Source organism: Pristiophorus japonicus, chromosome 19 (assembly GCF_044704955.1).
Source record: "Pristiophorus japonicus isolate sPriJap1 chromosome 19, sPriJap1.hap1, whole genome shotgun sequence".
Lineage (NCBI taxonomy): Eukaryota > Metazoa > Chordata > Chondrichthyes > Pristiophoridae > Pristiophorus > Pristiophorus japonicus.
In genome coordinates, this window is record NC_091995.1 from 28,213,210 (window position 1) to 28,236,400 (window position 23,191).

General features: G+C 46.1%; 1 protein-coding gene across 1 annotated transcript in view; it reads left to right on the plus strand.

The window, feature by feature from the left end:
* The first annotated feature begins 2,019 nt into the window (after positions 1-2,019).
* The window catches only part of LOC139229815 (neurogenic locus notch homolog protein 1-like), a 388,541-nt gene continuing 367,369 nt past the window's right edge, over positions 2,020-23,191 (plus strand). Inside the window, exon 1 of the mRNA XM_070861407.1 lies at positions 2,020-2,275. Coding sequence (XP_070717508.1) covers positions 2,227-2,275 — 49 coding nt within the window. The 5' untranslated portion in view covers positions 2,020-2,226. The remainder of the gene's footprint in view (positions 2,276-23,191) is intronic.

The window sequence follows — 23,191 nt, forward strand, 5'->3', positions numbered from 1 at the left end:
GTTGTTTCCACTGGTCTGGGAGACTAGAACTAGGGGGCACAGCCTCAAAATACAGGGGATCCACTTTAAAACCGAGTTGAGAAGGAATTTCTTCTCCCAGAGGGTTGTGAATCTGTGGAATTCTCTGCCCAGGGAAGCAGTTGAGGCTAGCTCATTGAATATATTCAAATCACAGATAGATAGATATTTAACCACTAAGGGAATTAAGGTTTATGGGGTGCGGGCGGGTATGTGGAGCTGAGTCCATGGCCAGATCAGCCATGATCTTGTTGAATGGCGGAGCAGGTTCGAGGGGCTAGATGGCCTACTCCTGTTCCTAATTCTTATGTTCTTATGTTCTTATGTTCTTATGTTCTTTACAGTCTGCCAATCCGAAAATGATCTATTTATTCCTCCAACTCTCTGTTTTCTGTCCATGAATCAATTTTCAATCCATGCTGGTATATTATCCCCAATCCCATGAACCCTAATTTTGTTTAATAATACTTGTGTGGCTCCTTATCAAATGTCTTCTGAAAATCCAAATACACCACATCGACTGGTCCCCCCTTATCTGTCCTGGTAATTACAAACTATAGCATACTTAGCCCATAAAAGAAAAAAAAAACACTTGCATTTATATAGTTCCTTTCACAACCTCATGACACCCCAAAGCACTTTAGAGGCGATGAAGTACTTTTGAATTGTAGTCACAGTTGTAATGTAAGAAACACAGCAGCCAATTTGTACTTAGCAAGCTCCCACAAACAGCAATGTGGTAATGACCAGACAATCTGTTTTAGTGATGTTGGTTGAGGGATAAATATTGGCCAGGGCACTGGGGATAACTCCCCTGCTCTTCTTCGAATATTGACATGGGATCTTTCATATCCACCCAAGAGGGCAAGCGGGGCCTCTTGGTTTAACGTGTCATCCAAAAGTATTCTCTCAGTACTGCACTGATGTGTCAGATGAGACCTAGTGCTTAAGTCTCTGGAGTGGGACATGAACCCACAACCTTCTGACTCAAAGGTGAGTGTGCTAGTTGTTACGTCTTGAATAAAGAATCAGACCAGATACTGCAAGCTCAAAGTAAGGTGTGACCGTAATCCTTTATTAAAGATCTCAGAGTGCCTCTCCAGCCTATGAGGCCTCCTTATATACAGATGCTCCCAGGGGATTGTGGGAGCCCTTGGGAGTCCAGGGGATGAGCCCTCTGGTGGTTAGACATGGTATTTACAGGTGTACATATATAACACTATACCCACTGTTGTAATGTAGGACATGTGGCAGCCAATTTGCGCGCAACAAGCTCCCACAAACAACAATGAACTAGACAATACTTAGCCCACAACTTAAACACAATACTTTACAGAAAAAGAGAAAGAACGTGTATTTATATAACTCAGAATATCATAAAATATTTCACATCCAATGGATTAGGTTTGAAGTGCAGTCACTGTTATTTCGCAGGCAAACGGTACTCACATTCCACACAAGCCAGGTCGCACAAACAGTAAATGAGATCGGAAAGTCTTGAATTTATATAGCGCCTTTAACGACCTCAGGGCGCCCCAAAGCGTTTTACAGCCAAATGAAGTACTTTTTTGTCGTGCCGTCACTGTTGTAAGGTAAGAAACGCGGCAGCCAAATTTGCGCACAGCAAGCTCCCACAAACAGCAATGTGATAGACCCAGATAATCGCTTTTGGTTTATCTGGCGCTGTTGTTTGAGGGCGGAATGTCGACCAGGACACCTGCCTCAGCACCGCACTTGGAGGGTCAGCAGTCAGAGGGTGCTGGCACCTGACATAAGCCGGGACCTTCCCTTGTAACCATTGACCTCACATTCTCAACTGTGTGTGTGTATGATCTGGTGCCAGTTACAAAACGGCTGCTTTTCTCCTCTCCAGTCGAGGCTGCTCACACACTCGCTGCACTTTCGGCTGCATCTGGCAGGTTCCCAATAACTGTTGTGGGATCGTTTCCTTTAAGCTGCTCGATCCAGCCTCTGCCTCTCATTCACTCTCAGACACGCACAGTGCCCGGGGCGAGCCCGGGGCGAAACAGGAATACTTCGACAGACAGCCTCGGCTTCTCCTCCCGCTCCGCAATCTGGGAATCATCTGCTCGCAATTCTTGGAGTTTCGTTTTGGATTTCTTTGCTGGGACTTGGTTATTTGTTTTTTTTAAATTTTGATTCCCTGTATGAACATTTCCGACCGGCTGGAAGTCTGTGGCGCGAGGGATGCTGCACCTGCTGGGACTCCTACTGCTGATTCTGCCAAGTTCTGAAGGTGGGAAGGACACACACACACACAGACACAGAGGCACAGAGACAGACACACAAAGAGACAGGCACACACACACACACACACACAGATACACAGATACAGACATACAAAGAGACAGGCACACACACACAGACACAGAGACACAGATATAGACACACAAAGAGACAGACAGACACACACACACAGACAGAGAGACACACACACACAGACACAGACACAGAGACACAGATACAGACACACAAAGAGACAGGCACACAAACACACACAGACAGAGAGACACACAGTCACAGAGACACAGATACAGACACACAAAGAGAGAGACACACACACATACACATACACACACACAGACAGACACAGAGACAGAGACACACACGGACAGACACACACACTGACAGACAAAGACACACACACAGAGACACACACACACAGAGACACACACACAGGCAGAGACGCACACACACAGAAAGACAGAGAGACACACACAGAGACACACACACACAGACAAACAAAAGCACAGATACACGGACACAGATACAGACACACAGAGAGACAGACACACACAAAGTCACACAGACCAAAACACACACACATAGAAATACACACACACGCAGACCACACAATCAGACAGCCACACACAGGCAGACACACAGCCACACACAGATGCACACACAGACAGACACACACAAGCAGACACACCAACAGAGAAGCAGACGCACACACAAACACAGACACGCACACACGGACGCGGAAAGAAAGTTTTGCAAACTTCATTAACTTGGCAAAGTAGACAGTTTCACAAATTGGACAGACGTCAGTTTCACAAAGTAAGACACGTCAGTTTCACAAATCAAGGAACATAAGTCAGTTTCACAAGTTTGACCGTAGTCAGTTTCACAACACAGATCCACTTTTTGAGCTCATAGTAGGAGGGAAAAAATAATATACAAAACAAATCAACTAAAGGAAACATCGTGGCAGTAACCCGCATCCATGTCAACGCTTAATCCCATCCGAATAGTTAACCGGTTGGGAATGAGTCGAGGGGAAATCGGTGCCGTGTGAAGTTAGCACAGATATCACAGGGGAGCTCGGATCAATCGATTTGTCCATTCGCATCCCATGTGTATATATCGGACTTGCTTTTACTCGACATTTTGGTTTGTGCTCTAGCTGGGGTATCGGGTTGTAAGGGACGGGTGGAAAGCGGTCTCAGTTTGAATGCGACAGTGGCTTGTTTGGGTTGTGCACAGTAGCTCTGGTCCCGGTGTGTATTAGATGGGGGAGAGCAAACTGCCAGACTTTGTACTCTCAGGGTTCAAACCGCAAACCAACATTCGCTCCGCCATCAATTCCCCGTCAAAAGATGGACGACAAAGCCATCTGACATCGGATCCAGCAAAGTTCTCTTCTTCGGCACAGCTTAAAGTTCAGATGTGTCAAAATAAGACGTCCAGGCAACAGTTATTTCGGTAAGACGGAGGTGGCTTTTATTACCTTGAGTGTAGCACACAAGAACATAAGAAATAACAGCAGGAGTAGGCCATTTGGCCCCTCGAGTCTGTTCCGCCATTCAATAAGATCAGGGTTGATTTGAATGGATCAAGCTGTTTAAACGACTCGATAAGGTAGCTAGAACATATTTCCTGTGCTGGGGGAAATCAAGAACAAGGGGAGATTAGAGCCAGGCCACTCTGTAGCGAAATCAGAAGGTGCTTCTTCATACAAAGGCGGGTGGCAATCTGGAACTCTCCCCCATAAGGCTGTGGATGCTGGAGGACAGGTGGAGACTCAGTCCCAGACTGACATGGATAGATTATTGTTGGGTAAGGGTGTCGAGGGCTATGGAGCAAAGGTGGGTAAATGGAGTCGAGATACAGATCAGCCTCGATCAAATAGAATGGTGCAACAGGCTGGAGGGGCTGAATGACCTCCTCCTGTTCATAATGTTCCTTAAAATTGTGGAACAGATTCCCAGAGGAGGGTGGTAGGACTGAAGACCATTGGAAGACTGAAAATCATGAGCTGGGAGAATTCCTATTAGGGATGAGGATATATGGCGATTAGTTCATGTTCCCTCCCTATCCCTGCAATCTCCTCCAGCCTCACAACCCCACGAGATGTCTGCGCTCCTCTAATTCTGCCCTCTTGAGCATCCCTGCTTATAATCACTCAACCATCGGTGGCTGTGCCTTCTGCTGCGTGGGCCCCGAGCTCTGGAACTCCCTGTCTAAACCTCTCCACCTCTCTAACTCTCTCTCCTTTAAGATGCTGCTTAAAACCTACCTCTTTAACCAAGCTTTTGGTCACCTGCGCTACTTTCTCTTTATGAGGCTCGGTGTCAAATTGTTTTGTCTTAAAACACTCCTGTGAAGTGCCTTGCGATGTTTTACTACGTTAAAAGCAATATATAAATACAAGTTGTTGTTGTATTTATATAAGGGGGAGGGGTGAAATGCTGTGCAGTGACCTTAGCGGGAATATGAGGACAGATGTGGGCTAAGCTGCCATGGCTTCCTTGTTTTTATTATTCATTCTTGGAATGTGGGCATCGCTGATTAGGCCGGTATCGATTGCCCATCCCTAGTTGTCCTTGAGAAGATGGTGGTGAGCCTTCTCCTTGAACCGCTGCAGTCCGTGTGGTGAAGGTATTCCCACAGCGCTGTTAGGGAGGGAGTTCCAGAATCTTGACCCAGCGACGATGAAGGAACAGCGGTTATGTGTCCAAGTCAGGATGGTGTGTGACTTGGAGGGGAACTTGCAGGTGATGGTGTTCCCATATGCCTGCTGCCCTGGTCCTTCTAGGCGGTAGAGGTTGCGGGTTTGGGAGGTGCTGCCGAAGAAGCCTTGGCAAGTTGCTTCAATGCATCTTGTAGATGGTGCACACTGCAGCCACGGTGCGCCGGTGGTGGAGGGAGTGAATGCTTAAGGTGGTGGATGGGGTGCCAATCAAGCCGGCTGCTTTGTCTTGGGTGGTCTTGAGCATCTTGAGTGTTGTTGCAGCTCAATGCCAGCCGTGATTGAATAGTCGGACTGGACTCATGCAATAAGAATGACCGCTTGGGCAGAGCGCCAAGTGACTGCTGGTAAATGGCGGAACATCAGCTCAAGTGCCCTCAGGAAAAAAGCTGGTGAGCACCGGTGAGCAACAGTTGCCTTCTAAGGGGTTTAAAGCCCGTTATATTTACTGTTCGCTAATGGAATTGTAGGTTGGAATCACATTAGCTGCCACAGTATAATGGGGCATTCTTTAGCAATCTATGAATGTTTGTTTGGGATAAGGAGCGCAGGATGGGGAGTGTTTTTACTCACTTCCTCTCCTTGTTCTTATTTTGCTCAGTAAATTAAGTCACACATCCTCTACTACACCGATCCTATAAAAAAACCTGGTGTGGACAGGTTTTGTTCTGGAAACGTAATCAGGAAATGTTTCGATGAATGACTATGAGAGTGGTGATTCTTTTGTATGATGTTGACACGCTGTAAATGGCAGGACTTTGAAGGGGAGTAAATAAAGGCATTAAACTCAGGGTTCGCTGCAGCCAGGGTGCGTGTGGAGGAAGTTCAGCACCTACTAGAAAGGGCAAAAACCAAAAAGATGCCCATGCTCCACTCTCTTCGCCCCCATCATTGGCAGCCATTCCTTCAGCCACCCAACCCCTCCCTCTGGAATTCCCTCTGCCTCTCCATCTCTCTCTATAAGACCCGCCTTAAAACCCACTTCCTTCACCAAACTTTCGGCCATCCCTCCTAAGATCTGCTTCTTTGGCTCGGTGACCAGTTTAGTTTTTAATATTTCCATTAAATGCCTTGGAACCTTTTCCTATGTTAAAGGCTCCAAATAACTGCAAGCTGGTGTTGTAGAGAAGTTAAAGTGTTTACTCTGTTCAATTACATAAAAAAAGAGAGATAAACAGGTGAATATATATATAGACAGATAGACAGACAGACAGACAGACAGATACATAGGCAGATAAATAATAAATAGACAGACAGATAGCTAGAGAGACAGACAGACAGACAGATAGATAATAGACAGACAGATAGATAGACAGACAAACGGCCAGACAAATAGATAGATGGATAGATAGATAATTGATATACAGACAGACAGACAGACAGACAGACAGATAAGCAGCGAGATAGATAGATAGATAGATAGATAGATAGATAGATAGATAGATAGATAGATAGATAGATAGATAGACAGATAGATAGATAGATTGAAGGTTGGCATGCAAGTGCAGCAGGCAGTGAAGAAGGCAAGTGACATGTTGGCCTTCATAGCTAGGGGATTTGAGTATACGAGCATGGAGGTCTTGCTGCAGCTGTACAGGGCCTTGGTGAGGCCTCATTGTGTTCAGTTTTGATGTCGTAATCTGAGGAAGGACGTTTTCTTATTGAGGGAGTGCAGCAAAGGTTTACCAGACTGATGCCCGGGATGGCAGGACTGACATATGAGGAGAGACTGGATTGACTGGGCCTGGCTTCATTGGAGTTTAGAAGAATGAGAGGCGATCTCATAGAAACATATAACATTCTGATGGGACTGGACAGGTTAGATGCAGAAAGAATGTTCCAGGAGTCCAGAACCAGGAGACACAGTCTAAGGATAAGTGGTAAGCCATTTAGGACCGAAATGAGTAGAAACTTCTTCACTCAGAGAGTTGTTAACCTGTGGAATTCTCTGCCACAGAGAGTTGTTGATGCCAGTTCGTTAGATATATTCAAGGGGGGGTTGGATATGGCCCTTATGGCTAAAGGGATCAAGGGGTATGGAGAGAAAGCAGGAAAGGGGTACTGAGGTGAATGATCAGCCATGATCTTATTGAATGGTGGTGCAGGCTTGAAGGGCCGAATGGCCTGCTCCTGCACCTATTTTCTTTGTTTCTATAGATAGATAGATAGACAGATATATAGATAAATAGATAGATAGACAGCTAGATATATAGATAGATAGATAGATAGATAGATTGATAGACAGATTTCCCTACTCCTGTGTCTGGGTCTATTGGATTGAGTAGGCCTAGTACCCATGAGTGAGCCTGTCCAATTAAAAAAATGCATTTATAGATACAGAGATACAGTGCATGAGAGGGAGAATGAGAGATTGATAGATACCTGGGAGGATGCAGTAAATCCGTGGGTCTGTACTCAGTGCAACAGAGAAGAAGCAAGCGCAAGCTGGTGAGGAAGTGGCACAGTGAGAAAGGCAGGAATAACGGGATGTGGCGAGGTTTGAAGGTGAGTAAGCAGATTTTTAAGAGATGAGAGTGAGAGAGAAAGAATGGGTATAGGATAGATGAGAGGGGAAAGAAGGAATAAGTAAGTAAAGAAATTAGGAGTAGGGAAGGCAGAAGATACGAGTGAAAGAAATACTTGCATTTATATAGCGCCTTTCACGACCACCAGATGTCTGAAAACACTTTACAGCCAATGAAATACTTTTGGAGTGTAGTCATTGTTGTAATGTAGGAAACACGGCAGCCAATTTGCATACAGCAAGCTCCCACAAACAGCAATGTGATAATGACCAGATAATCTGTTTTTGATTGTTGATTGAGGGATAAATATTAGCCAGGACATCGGGGATAACTCCCCTGCTCTTCTTCAAAATAATGTCATGGGCTCTTTTACATTCACCTGAGAGGGTAGATGGGGCCTCAGTTTAATGTCTCATCCAAAAGGTGGCACCTCTGACAGTGCAGCATTCCCTCAGGAGTGTCAGCCTAGATTGTTGTGTTCAAGTTCCTGGAGTGGGACTTGAACCTGCAACCTTTGGACGCAGAGGCAAGTGTGCTACCCACTGAGCCACAGCTGACACTTAAAGTGGATAAGGTGATAGATGAAGGACAGAGAGAGGAACTGAGATGACAGTGCTGCTTTATACAGAACTACATAGAATCTTACCTCATAGAAACAGGCCATTCGGCCCATCAGATCCATGACGGTGTTTATGCTCCTCCCAGCCCCTCTTTATCTCACCCAATCAGCATATCCTTCTATTCCTTCCTCCCTCGTGTACTTATTGAGCTTCCCCCTTAAATGCTTCGATGCTATTCGCCTCAACTACTCCACGTGGTCGCGAGTTCCACATTCTCACCACTCTCAGCTGTGGCTGTGGGTCACACACTCGCCTCTGAGTCAGAATGTGGTGCGTTCAAGTACCCACTCCAAGCACTTGAGCGAATAAAATCAAAGTTGATGCTCCAGTGCAGTGCTGAGGGTGTGCTGCACGGTCGGAGGTGCCGCTGTTCGAATGAGAAGTTAAACCGAGGCCCTGTCTGCCCTCTCAAGTGAATGTAAAAGATCCCACGGCACTATTTTGAAGAAGAGCAGGAGAGTTCTCCCCGGTGTCCTGGGGCCAATATTTATCCCTCAATCAACATCACAAAAACAGATTATCTGATCATTATTACATTGCTGTTTGTGGGATCTTGCTGAGCACAAGTCGGCTGCTGCATTTCCCACATTACAACAGTGACTACACTCCAAATGTACTTCATTGGCTGTAAAGCGCTTTGGGGCGTCTGGTGGTCGTGAAAAGTGCTATCTAAATGCAAGTCCTTCTTTTTCTTTTTAAAGAAGTTTCTCCTGAATTCCCTATTGGATAGAAGGCCCTGCGCTCCGAATCATGTCCTTGCTGTACAGTCTCAGAGCTGCGAGCCCTTCTGCTGACTCTGGCTCCCAGTGCTGAGTGTTTGATTGCTGGCTCACTGCCAGCCCTGAGTCAGTCCCGAGCCTGAGCCCTGCCTCTGACTGCTCCACACAGCCTGGCCTCTTGTCTCTTTCCCACGCTCAGAGCAGACACTGGTATTTTCCTGTCAGCTGACCCACCACAGAAAGAATGGCAGATCTCACTCACCCTTGTACCCACAGATAGCTGTCTGTGACTGGAGCCCACAGTTACACTGAGCACACACACACACACACACACACACACACACACGTCCCCTGAACACAGAACCCTCAAATTGTAGTATGACTCAGTAATATACATTATGGTTGAGGGATGGACAAGCCTAGCTATTCTAAGAATTAAACTCAATATTAAATTGAATCAGTCATGCATTAATGCATATCGTGTGTTCAGCAATATTGAACAACCTGACTTTTCATATAAATATTCTACAGCAACAACCTATATAGCGTCTTTAACGTAGTAAAATGTCCCAAAGTGCTTCACAGCAGTGGTATTAGACAAAACAGTCATATTTGACATCGAGCCACATAAGAAGAAATTATGGCAGATGACCAAAAGCTTGCTCAAAGAGGTAGGTTTTAAGGAGCGTCTTAAAGGAGGAAAGAGAGGTAGAGAAACGGAGAGGTTTGGAGAGGGAGTTCCAGAGCTTAGGGCCCAGGCAGCTGAAGGCAAGGCCACCAATGGTTGAGCAATTATAATCAGGGATGCTCAAGAGGGCAGAATTAGAGGAGCCCAGATGTGGGGCTGAAGGAAATTACAGAGGTAGGGAGGGATGAGGCCACGGAGGGATTTGTAAACTAGCATGAGAAATTTTAAATCGTAATTCTCTTTCCATTGTATGTCTTGTAGAGGTAGGCAGACAGTACAGCATTGTGGGACTGTCACCCAACAGCACATAGTCTTATAGAGTACATGTTCTGCAAGAGTTTGTACTCATATACTGAGTCTTGCATTATACAGAGGTAACAAGAGAGAGTATTACAGATCTATGTATATTCTATACTGAGTCCTGTACTGTACAAGGGCAAGAAAGGGAATTACAGGTCTATGTATATTCTATACTGAGTCCTGTATTGTACAAGGGCAAGAGAGGGAATTACAGGTCTATGTATATTCTATACTGAGTCCTGTACTGTACAAGGGTAAGAGAGGGTATTACAATCCATGTATATTCTCTACTGAGTCTTGTACTGTACAGGGTAAGAGAGAGCATTACAGCTTTATTTATATTCAATACTGAGTCCTATAATAGATAAGGGCTGAGAGAGTGTATTACAGGCATATATTGCAGAGGTGGCACGGGTTCAATGGGCCTAATAGCTTTCTTCCGTGCTGTAAACATTCTATTATTCTATTCTATGCTAAGTCCTGTAATATATAGGAGACAGAGAGAGAATTACAGTTCTATTTATATTCTATACTATGTCCTGTAATATACAACAGGACACAGAGAGAGTATTCAAGGCCTACTTATAGACTATACTGAGCCCTGTACTATATGAGGGGCGAGAGAGAGCATTACAGTTGTATTTATATTCTTTTTGAAGTGTAGTCACTGTTGTAATTTTGGAAACACATCAGCCAATTTGAGCCCAGCAAGCTCCTACAAGCACCAATGTTAAAATGACTAGATGATTTTTTTTAACGATGTTGGTTGAGGGATAAATATTGGCCAGGACACCAGGGAGAACACCCCCTGCTCTTCTTCGAAATAGTGCCGTGGGATCTTTTCTCATCTACCTGAGAGAGCAGACAGGGCCTCGGTTTAATGCCTCAACAGAAAGATGGCACCTCCGACAGTGCAGCGCTGTCTCTCAGTACTGTTTTGTGCTCAGGTCTCTAGAGTGGGATAATGAACCGCGTGATCTTCTGACTCAGAGGCGAGAGTGCTGTTACTAGAGCCTTCTTCTTCATAGGCAGTCCCGCAGAGTCGAGGATGACTTACTTCCACACCATCATGAGTTCTAAAATGACTGATGAGTCCAATGCAGGACCTGCAGTCTCTGTCACAGGTGGGGCAGACGGTGGTTGAAGGGACAAGTGGGTGAGGTGCTTGGGTTGTCCTGCGCTCCTTCCGCTGTTTGTGCTTGCCTTCCATTTGTTCCCAGCGAAGAGACGCGAGGTGTTCGGCGCCTTCTTGGATGCTTCTCCTCCACTTTGACCAGTCTTGGGCCAGGGATTGCCAAGAGTCGATGGGGATGTTACATTTTTTTCAAGGAGGCTTTGAGGGTGTCCTTGAAGAGTTTTCTGTGCCCTCTTGGAGCTCGCCTGCCGCGATGGAGCTTGGAGTAGAGTGCTTGTTTTGGGAGTCTCGAGTCGGGCATGCGGACAATGTGGCCCGCCCATCGTTCAGCTCGATCGGAGCTGATCAGGCGTGGTCAATGCCAATGAGTTTGCAGGATTTTGCGGAGGCAACGTTGGGGGTACTTCTCCAGTACTTTGAGGTGCCTTACTAAAGTGAGCCACCGCTGGCTGCGGGGTAGGGACTGACTGGTTTAATTTGCCAGTACCCTGACAATAAGTGCTTCAGCTCAGTGGCTGTTGCTGTGAAGTACAGTTAGGAAGGATGTTTAGTTTCACAGACTGTTGTGTGGAAAGCTGAGAGGGGCCTCATTCATCCTGGATGATGCACGAACTGAAACAGTGCCAGCAGTGCACAGGCTCCAGATAAGAGCTCCTTTGAAGTTGCCCGCACATTGATTAGCCTGCAACATTGAGCTCATTAGCCCATTTGGGAAAGGATAATGAGAGTGATTACAGATGCGTGCACATAATGGGTCACATGGTTCGGAGGATGCCAGCTGGAGGCTCAAGGGGTGAACTGATAATGATGTGCCTGTGGCATTACTATCTTGTCAAATTTTTTGTATCATAATACTCCTGTGAAGCGCCTTGGGACGTTTCACTATGTTAAAGGTGCTATATAAATAAAAGTTGTTGTTGTTGTTGTTGTTACCACTGCAAGCTAAGGCAACAGGCAGAATAATAAAGCTAAGACAGACGTACATTTAAACAGCCCCCATCTTGAGCTCAGGATGTCCCAAAGCACTTCACAGTCAATGATGTCCTTTTTGGAGTGTAGTCGCTGTTGTAACATAAGGGAAATGCGGCATCCAATTTGCATACAGCAAGCTTTCACTAACAGCAATGTGATAATGACCAGACATTCTGGTTTAGTGATGTTGGTTGAGGGATAAATATTGGCCCAGGACACTGGGGATAACTCCCCTGCTCTTCTTCAAAATAGAGGCCTTGGGATCTTTTATGTCCACCTGAGTTGGCAGACGGTGCCTTGGTTTAACGTCTCATCTAAAAGGTGGCACCTCTGACAGTGCAGCGCTCCTTCAGCATTGCACTAGGAGTGTTAGTCTGGATTCTTAATGTCAATTCCTCTGGCAAGCCAACCATTGCAGCAAGCATATTCTGCGCAGTTCTATCCAGCTCCTGCAGCATGCGGCGCTTGTTGTCTGAACCTGTCTACGTCCTGAGAAAATTGTAACCACGCCGTTTTAAAAAATTGAGTAAAACGCTGCATGGTTTAGAGGGAGGCACCTGTACTACAAACTGAGAGTGGCCAATGAGGAGGAAGCGATCGCAGCACACAGCAGCGGAATGGAAACAAAGGCCTGGAACGGCTAGGCCGCAACCAGCCCCAGTTAGGCCGCATCCTGTTACTCAGCAGCCAACACTCTGCATCCAGCCAGATACTATAAGCTAACTCAGCCAAAGATCAGGCAGCCAACAAAAGGAGGAGAGCCAGTCACCATGCACCCAGACAGGCTGCAGTTAAACCTGCAGTCCACTAGAAGTAGGGCTTCCAACGCCTCTAGTATTTTCCTGGGGCCTCCAGGAATAAAAGGTTAATCTATTGAACACTGCGGGAAGGAAGCCCCGGGAGAAAAATCAGATGGGCAACTAAAAAAGGTTTTTTATAATTTAATTTTCTTCGAACACGACTTTTCTCTTATTATTTTTGAAAAATTGAAGGTGAAAGACAAGGCTGGTTAGCCGGGTGGGGCTTTTGCAGGCAGGGGAGGGGGACATCCAGTGAAGTCTCCAGGAATACGTCCAACCAGATTTGGCAATTCTAACGGAAAGCCAGCAGGCGAGTGCTGATAGAACCAGGAGTCGAGGGGGAGAGGCAATGCTGCTTATTCACACAATGGCTCTGTGAATCCAGGAGTCTTGTGTGCGCAGGAGGATACTACATCAGCGAAAAACTGACTGCACCAGGAATGTTACTCAGACAGCTCCTGTTTGGGCTCCAAGTACAAATTTTAGGGGTCCCGACACTGGAAATCCCGCTTTAACGAGGGTCCCTGACAGAGAGAATCCCTCTGTAAATAGGGTCCTGATGATGACTCCCTCTGTACATACGGTTCTGATGGTGAGAATCCCTCTGTAAATAGGGTACTGATGTGAATCCCTCTGTAAACAGGGTCCAGATGGTGAGAATCCCTCTGTATATAGGATCCTGATGGTGAGAATCCCTCTGTAAGTAGGGTCCTGATGGTGACTCCCTCTGTAAATAGGGTCCTGATGGTGAGAATCCCTCTGTAAATAGGGTCCTGATGGTGACTCCCTCTGTAAATAGGATCCTGATGGTGAATCCCTCTGTAAATAGGGTCCTGATGGTGAAACCCGCTGTAAATAGGGTCCTGATGGTGACTCCCTCTGTAAATAGGGTCCTGATGGTGAGAATCCCTTGGTAAATAGGGTCCTGATGGTGAATCCCTCTGTAAATAGGGAACTTATGGTGAAGCCCTCTGTAAATAGGGTGAATCCCTCCATAAATAGGGTCCTGATGGTGAATCCCTCTGTAAATAGGGTCCTGATGGTGAATCCCTCTGTAAATAGGGTCCTGATGGTGAATCCCTCTGTAAATAGGGTCCTGATGGTGAATCCCTCCATAAATAGGGTCCTGATGGTGAATCCCTCCATAAATAGGGTCCTGATGGTGAATCCCTCTGTAAATAGGGTCCTGATGGTGAATCCCTCTGCAAATAGGGACCTGATGGTGAATTCCTCTGTAAATAGGGTCCTGATGGTGAGTCCCTCTGTAAATAGGATCCTGATGGTGAGAATTCCTCTTTAAATAGGGTCCTGATGGTGAATCCCTCTGTAAATTGGGTCCTGATGGTGAATCCTTCTGTAAATCGGGTCCTGATGGTGAATCCCTCTGTAAATAGGGTCCTGATGGTGAATCCCTCTGTAAATAGGGTCCTGATGGTGACTCCCTCTGTAAATAGGATCCTGATGGTGAGAATCCCTCGGTAAATAGAGTCCTGATGGTGAATCCCTCTGTAAATTGGGTCCTGATGGTGAATCCCTCTGTAAATAGGGTCCTGATGGTGCGAATCCCTCTTTAAATAGGGTCCTGATCATAATTCCCTTTGTAAATAGGGTCCTGATGGTGAGAATCCATCTGTAAATAGGGTCCTGATGGTGACTCCCTCTGTAAATAGGATCCTGATGGTGAATCCCTCTGTAAATAGGGTCCTGATGGTGAATCCCTCTGTAAATAGGATTCTGATGGTGAATCCCTCTGTAAATAGGATCCTGATGATGAATCCCTCTGTAAATCGGGTCCTGATGGTGAGAATCCCTTTCTAAATAGGGTCCTGATGGTGAATCCCTCTGTAAACAGGGTCCTGATGGTGCCTCCCTCTGTAAATGGGGTCCTGATGGGGACTCCCTCTGTAAATAGGGTCCTGATGGTGACTCCCTCTGTAAATAGGGTCCTGATGGTGAATCCCTCTGTAAATAGGATCCTGATGGTGAATCCCTCTGTAAATAGGGTCCTGATGGTGACTCCCTTTGTAAATAGGGTCCTGATGTTGAGAGTCCCTATGTAAATATGGTCCTGATGGTGACTCCCTCTGTAAATAGCGTCCTGATGGTGAATCCCTCTGTAAATAGGGTCCTGATGATGAATCCCTCTGTAAGTAGGATCCTGCTGGTGAATCCCTCTATAAATAAGGTCCTGATGGTGAATGCCCCTGTAAATAGGGTCCTGATGGTGAATCCCTCTGTAAATAACATCCTGATGGTGAATCCCTCTGTAAATAGGATCCTGATGGTGACTCCCTCTGTAAATAGCGTCCTGATGGTGAATCCCACTGTAAATAGGGTCCTGATGGTGAGAATCCCTCTGTAAATAGGGTCCTGATGGTGAATCCCTCTGTAAACAGGGTCCTGATGGTGAATCCCTCTATAAATAGGGTCCTGATGGTGACTCCTCTGTAAATACGTTTGTGATGGTGAATCCCTTTGCAAGTAGGATCCTGATGGTGAATCCCTCTGTAAATAGAGTCCTGATGCTGAATCCCTCTGTAAATAGGGTCCTGATGGTGAAACCAGCTGTAAATAGCGTTCTGATGGTGAATCCCTCTGTAAATATGGTCCTGATGGTGAGAATTCCTCGGTTAATAGGGTCCAGATGGTGAATCCCTGTGTAAATAGGGTCCTGATGGTGAATCCCTCTGTAAATAGGGTCCTGATGGTGAAGAACCCTGTAAATAGGGTCCTGATGTTGAATCCCTCTGTAAATAGGGACCTTATGGTGAAGAACCCTGTAAATAGGGTCCTGATGGTGACTCCCTCTGTAAATGGGGTCCTGATGGTGAGAATCCCTCGGTAAATAGGGTCCTGATGGTGAATCCCTCTGTAAATAGGATCCTGATGGTGAATCCCTCTGTAAATAGAGTCCTGATGGTGAATCCCTCTTTAAATAGGGTCCTGATGGTGAGAATCCCTCGGTAAATAGGGTCCAGATGGTGAATCCCTGTGTAAATAGGGTCCTGATGGTGAATCTCTCTGTAAATAGGGTCCTGATGGTGAAGAACCCTGTAAATAGGGTCCTGATGGTGAATCCCTCTGTAAATAGGGTCCTGATGGTGAATCCCTCTGTAAATAGGGTCCTGATGGTGAATCCCTCTGTAAATAGGGTCCTGATGGTGATTCCGTCTGTAAACAGGGTCCTGATGGTGAATCCCTCTGTAAATAGGGTCCTGATGGTGACTCCTCTGTAAATACGCTTGTGATGGTGAATCCCTCTGTAAGTAGGATCCTGATGGTGAATCCCTCTGTAAATAGAGTCCTGATGGTGAATCCCTCTGTAAATAGGGTCCTGATGGTGAAACCCGCTGTAAATAGCGTTCTGATGGTGAATCCCTCTGTAAATATGGTCCTGATGGTGAGAATTCCTCGGTAAATAGGGTCCAGATGGTGAATCCCTGTGTAAATAGGGTCCTGATGGTGAATCCCTCTGTAAATAGGGTCCTGATGGTGAAGAACCCTGTAAATAGCGTCCTGATGTTGAATCCCTCTGTAAATAGGGACCTGATGGTGAAGAACCCTGTAAATAGGGTCCTGATGGTGACTCCCTCTGTAAATGGGGTCCTGATGGTGAGAATCCCTCGGTAAATAGTGTCCTGATGGTGAATACCTCTGTAAATAGGATCCTGATGGTGAATCCCTCTGTAAATAGAGTCCTGATGGTGAATCCCTCTTTAAATAGGGTCCTGATGGTGAGAATCCCTCGGTAAATAGGGTCCAGATGGTGAATCCTTGTGTAAATAGGGTCCTGATGGTGAATCCCTCTGTAAATAGGGTCCTGATGGTGAAGAACCCTGTAAATAGGGTCCTGATGGTGAGCATCCCTCTGTAAATAGGGTCCTGATGGTGACTCCCTCTGTCAATAGGGTCCTGATGGCAACAATCCCTCTGTAAATAGGGTCCTGATGGTGAGAATCCCTCTGTAAATAGGATCCTGATGGTGAATCCCTCTGTAAATAAGGTCCTGATGGTGAATGCTTCTGTAAATCGGCTCCTGATCCTCAATCCCTCTGTAAATGGGATCCTGATGGTGAATCCCTCTGTAAATAGGGTCCTGATGGTGAATCCCTCTGTAAACAGGGTCCTGATGGTGAATCCCTCTGTAAATAGGGTCCTGATGGTGACTCCCTCTGTAAATGGGGTCCTGATGGTGAGAATCCCTCGGTAAATAGGGTCCTGATGGTGAATCCCTCTGTAAATAGGATCCTGATGGTGAATCCCTCTGTAAATAGGGTCCTGATGGTGAGAATCCCTCTGTAAATAGGATCCTGATGGTGAATCCCTCTGTAAATAAGGTCCTGATGGTGAATGCTTCTGTAAATCGGCTCCTGATCCTGAATCCCTCTGTAAATAGGATCCTGATGGTGAATCCCTCTGTAAATAGGGTCCTGATGGTGAATCCCTCTGTAAACAGGGTCCTGATGGTGAATCCCTCTGTAAATAGGGTCCTGATGGTGACTCCCTCTGTAAATGGGGTCCTGATGGTGAGAATCCCTCTGTAAATAGGATCCTGATGGTGAATCCCTCTGTAAATAAGGTCCTGATGGTGAATGCTTCTGTAAATCGGCTCCTGATCCTCAATCCCTCTGTATATAGGATCCTGATGGTGAGAATCCCTCTGTAAGTAGGGTCCTGATGGTGACTCCCTCTGTAAATAGGGTCCTGATGGTGAGAATCCCTCTGTAAATAGGGTCCTGATGGTGACTCCCTCTGTAAATAGGATCCTGATGGTGAATCCCTCTGTAAATAGGGTCCTGATGGTGAAACCCGCTGTAAATAGGGTCCTGATGGTGACTCCCTCTGTAAATAGGGTCCTGATGGTGAGAATCCCTTGGTAAATAGGGTCCTGATGGTGAATCCCTCTGTAAATAGGGAACTTATGGTGAAGCCCTCTGTAAATAGGGTGAATCCCTCCATAAATAGGGTCCTGATGGTGAATCCCTCTGTAAATAGGGTCCTGATGGTGAATCCCTCTGTAAATAGGGTCCTGATGGTGAATCCCTCTGTAAATAGGGTCCTGATGGTGAATCCCTCCATAAATAGGGTCCTGATGGTGAATCCCTCCATAAATAGGGTCCTGATGGTGAATCCCTCTGTAAATAGGGTCCTGATGGTGAATCCCTCTGCAAATAGGGACCTGATGGTGAATTCCTCTGTAAATAGGGTCCTGATGGTGAGTCCCTCTGTAAATAGGATCCTGATGGTGAGAATTCCTCTTTAAATAGGGTCCTGATGGTGAATCCCTCTGTAAATTGGGTCCTGATGGTGAATCCTTCTGTAAATCGGGTCCTGATGGTGAATCCCTCTGTAAATAGGGTCCTGATGGTGAATCCCTCTGTAAATAGGGTCCTGATGGTGACTCCCTCTGTAAATAGGATCCTGATGGTGAGAATCCCTCGGTAAATAGAGTCCTGATGGTGAATCCCTCTGTACATTGGGTCCTGATGGTGAATCCCTCTGTAAATTGGGTCCTGATGGTGCGAATCCCTCTTTAAATAGGGTCCTGATCATAATTCCCTTTGTAAATAGGGTCCTGATGGTGAGAATCCATCTGTAAATAGGGTCCTGATGGTGACTCCCTCTGTAAATAGGATCCTGATGGTGAATCCCTCTGTAAATAGGGTCCTGATGGTGAATCCCTCTGTAAATAGGATTCTGATGGTGAATCCCTCTGTAAATAGGATCCTGATGATGAATCCCTCTGTAAATCGGGTCCTGATGGTGAGAATCCCTTTCTAAATAGGGTCCTGATGGTGAATCCCTCTGTAAACAGGGTCCTGATGGTGCCTCCCTCTGTAAATGGGGTCCTGATGGGGACTCCCTCTGTAAATAGGGTCCTGATGGTGACTCCCTCTGTAAATAGGGTCCTGATGGTGAATCCCTCTGTAAATAGGATCCTGATGGTGAATCCCTCTGTAAATAGGGTCCTGATGGTGACTCCCTTTGTAAATAGGGTCCTGATGTTGAGAGTCCCTATGTAAATATGGTCCTGATGGTGACTCCCTCTGTAAATAGCGTCCTGATGGTGAATCCCTCTGTAAATAGGGTCCTGATGATGAATCCCTCTGTAAGTAGGATCCTGCTGGTGAATCCCTCTATAAATAAGGTCCTGATGGTGAATGCCCCTGTAAATAGGGTCCTGATGGTGAATCCTTCTGTAAATAACATCCTGATGGTGAATCCCTCTGTAAATAGGATCCTGATGGTGACTCCCTCTGTAAATAGCGTCCTGATGGTGAATCCCACTGTAAATAGGGTCCTGATGGTGAGAATCCCTCTGTAAATAGGGTCCTGATGGTGAATCCCTCTGTAAACAGGGTCCTGATGGTGAATCCCTCTGTAAATAGGGTCCTGATGGTGACTCCTCTGTAAATACGTTTGTGATGGTGAATCCCTTTGCAAGTAGGATCCTGATGGTGAATCCCTCTGTAAATAGAGTCCTGATGCTGAATCCCTCTGTAAATAGGGTCCTGATGGTGAAACCAGCTGTAAATAGCGTTCTGATGGTGAATCCCTCTGTAAATATGGTCCTGATGGTGAGAATTCCTCGGTAAATAGGGTCCAGATGGTGAATCCCTGTGTAAATAGGGTCCTGATGGTGAATCCCTCTGTAAATAGGGTCCTGATGGTGAAGAACCCTGTAAATAGGGTCCTGATGTTGAATCCCTCTGTAAATAGGGACCTTATGGTGAAGAACCCTGTAAATAGGGTCCTGATGGTGACTCCCTCTGTAAATGGGGTCCTGATGGTGAGAATCCCTCGGTAAATAGGGTCCTGATGGTGAATCCCTCTGTAAATAGGATCCTGATGGTGAATCCCTCTGTAAATAGAGTCCTGATGGTGAATCCCTCTTTAAATAGGGTCCTGATGGTGAGAATCCCTCGGTAAATAGGGTCCAGATGGTGAATCCCTGTGTAAATAGGGTCCTGATGGTGAATCTCTCTGTAAATAGGGTCCTGATGGTGAAGAACCCTGTAAATAGGGTCCTGATGGTGAATCCCTCTGTAAATAGGGTCCTGATGGTGAATCCCTCTGTAAATAGGGTCCTGATGGTGAATCCCTCTGTAAATAGGGTCCTGATGGTGATTCCGTCTGTAAACAGGGTCCTGATGGTGAATCCCTCTGTAAATAGGGTCCTGATGGTGACTCCTCTGTAAATACGCTTGTGATGGTGAATCCCTCTGTAAGTAGGATCCTGATGGTGAATCCCTCTGTAAATAGAGTCCTGATGGTGAATCCCTCTGTAAATAGGGTCCTGATGGTGAAACCCGCTGTAAATAGCGTTCTGATGGTGAATCCCTCTGTAAATATGGTCCTGATGGTGAGAATTCCTCGGTAAATAGGGTCCAGATGGTGAATCCCTGTGTAAATAGGGTCCTGATGGTGAATCCCTCTGTAAATAGGGTCCTGATGGTGAAGAACCCTGTAAATAGCGTCCTGATGTTGAATCCCTCTGTAAATAGGGACCTGATGGTGAAGAACCCTGTAAATAGGGTCCTGATGGTGACTCCCTCTGTAAATGGGGTCCTGATGGTGAGAATCCCTCGGTAAATAGTGTCCTGATGGTGAATACCTCTGTAAATAGGATCCTGATGGTGAATCCCTCTGTAAATAGAGTCCTGATGGTGAATCCCTCTTTAAATAGGGTCCTGATGGTGAGAATCCCTCGGTAAATAGGGTCCAGATGGTGAATCCTTGTGTAAATAGGGTCCTGATGGTGAATCCCTCTGTAAATAGGGTCCTGATGGTGAAGAACCCTGTAAATAGGGTCCTGATGGTGAGAATCCCTCTGTAAATAGGGTCCAGATGGTGAATCCCTGTGTAAATAGGGTCCTGATGGTGAATCCCTCTGTAAATAGGGTCCTGATGGTGAGCATCCCTCTGTAAATAGGGTCCTGATGGTGACTCCCTCTGTCAATAGGGTCCTGATGGCAACAATCCCTCTGTAAATAGGGTCCTGATGGTGAGAATCCCTCTGTAAATAGGATCCTGATGGTGAATCCCTCTGTAAATAAGGTCCTGATGGTGAATGCTTCTGTAAATCGGCTCCTGATCCTCAATCCCTCTGTAAATAGGATCCTGATGGTGAATCCCTCTGTAAATAGGGTCCTGATGGTGAATCCCTCTGTAAACAGGGTCCTGATGGTGAATCCCTCTGTAAATAGGGTCCTGATGGTGACTCCCTCTGTAAATGGGGTCCTGATGGTGAGAATCCCTCGGTAAATAGGGTCCTGATGGTGAATCCCTCTGTAAATAGGATCCTGATGGTGAATCCCTCTGTAAATAGGGTCCTGATGGTGAGAATCCCTCTGTAAATAGGATCCTGATGGTGAATCCCTCTGTAAATAAGGTCCTGATGGTGAATGCTTCTGTAAATCGGCTCCTGATCCTGAATCCCTCTGTAAATAGGATCCTGATGGTGAATCCCTCTGTAAATAGGGTCCTGATGGTGAATCCCTCTGTAAACAGGGTCCTGATGGTGAATCCCTCTGTAAATAGGGTCCTGATGGTGACTCCCTCTGTAAATGGGGTCCTGATGGTGAGAATCCCTCGGTAAATAGGGTCCTGATGGTGAATCCCTCTGTAAATAGGATCCTGATGGTGAATCCCTCTGTAAATAGGGTCCTGATGGTGAATCCCTCTGTAAATAGGGTCCTAATGGTGAATCCCTCCGTAAATAGGATCCTGATGGTGAATCCCTCTGTAAATAGAGTCCAAATGTTGAGACTCCCCCTGTAAATAGGGTCCTGATGGTGAATCCCTCTGTAAATAGGATCCTGATGGTGAATCCCGCTGTTAATAGGGTCCTGATGGTGAATCCCTCTGTAAATAGGGTCCTGATGGTGAGAATCCCTCGGTAAATAGGGTCCTGATGGTGAATCCCTCTGTAAATAGGGACCTTATGATGAAGCCCTCTGTAAATACGGTCCTGATGGTGAATCCCTCCATAAATAGGCTCCTGATGGTGAATCCCTCTGTAAATAGGATCCTGATGGTGAGAATCATACTGTAAGTAGGGTCCAGATGGTGATTCCCTGTGTAAATAGGGTCCTGATCATGATTCCCTCTGTAAATAGGGTCCTGATGGTGAGAATCCCTCTGTAAAAATGGTCCTGATGGTGACTCCCTCTGCAAATAGGGTCCAGATGGTGAGAGTCCCTCTGTAAATAGGGTCCTGATGGTGACTCCCTCTGTCAATAGGGTCCTGATGGTAAGAATCCCTCTGTAAATAGGGTCCTGATGGTGAAAATCCCTCTGTAAATAGGATCCTGATGGTGAATCACTCGGTAAATAAGGTGCTGATGGTGAATCCTTCTGTAGATAGTTTCCTGATGGTGAGAATCCCTCTGTAAATAGGGTCGTGATGGTGAATCCCTCTGAAAATAGGGTCCTGATGGTGAGTCCCTCTGCAAATAGGGTCCTGATGGTGACTCCCTCTGTAAATAGGGTCCTGATGGTGACTCCCTCTTTAAATAGGGTTCTGATGGTGAGAGTCCCACTGTAAATAGGGTCCTGATGGTGAGCATCCCTCTGTAAATAGGGTCCTGATTGTGACTCCCTCTGTCAATAGGGTCCTGATGGTAAGCATCCCTCTGTAAATAGTGTCCTGATGGTGAATCCTTCTGTAAATAAGGTCCTGATGGTGAATCCCTCTGTAAACAGGATCTTGATGGTGAATGCCTCTGTAAATATAGTCGTGATGGTGAATCCCTCTGTAAATAGTGTCCTGATGGTGACTCCCTCTGTATATAGAGTCCTGATGGTGACTCCCTCTGTAAATAGGGTCCTGATGGTAAATCCCTCTGTAAATATGTTCCTGATGGTGAATCTCTCTGTAAATAGCATCCTGATGGTGAATCCCTTTGTCAATAGAGTCCTGATGGTGAATCTCTCTGTAAATAAGGAATTTATGGTGAATCCCTCTGTAAATAGGCTTCTGATGGTGAATCCATCTGTAAATAGGGTCCTGATGGTGAATCCCTCTGTAAATAGGGTCCTAATGGTCAATCCCTCTGTAAATAGGATCCTGATAAGTAATCCCTCTGGAAATAGGGTCCTGATGGTGAGAGTCCCTCTGTAAATAAGGTCCCGATGGTGAATCCCTCTGTAAATAGGGTCCTGATGCTGACTCCCTCTGTAAATAGTGTCCTAATGGTGTGAATCCCTCTGTAAATAGGGTCCTGATGGTGAATCCCTCTGTAAATAGGGTCCTGATGGTGAATCCCTCTGTAAATAGCATCCTGATGGTGAATCCCTCGCTAAATAGGGTCCTGATGGTGAATCCCTCTGTAAATATAGACCTTATGGTTAATCCCTCTGTAAACAGGGTCCTGATGATGAGAATCCCTCTGTAAATAGGGTCGTTATGGTGAATCCCT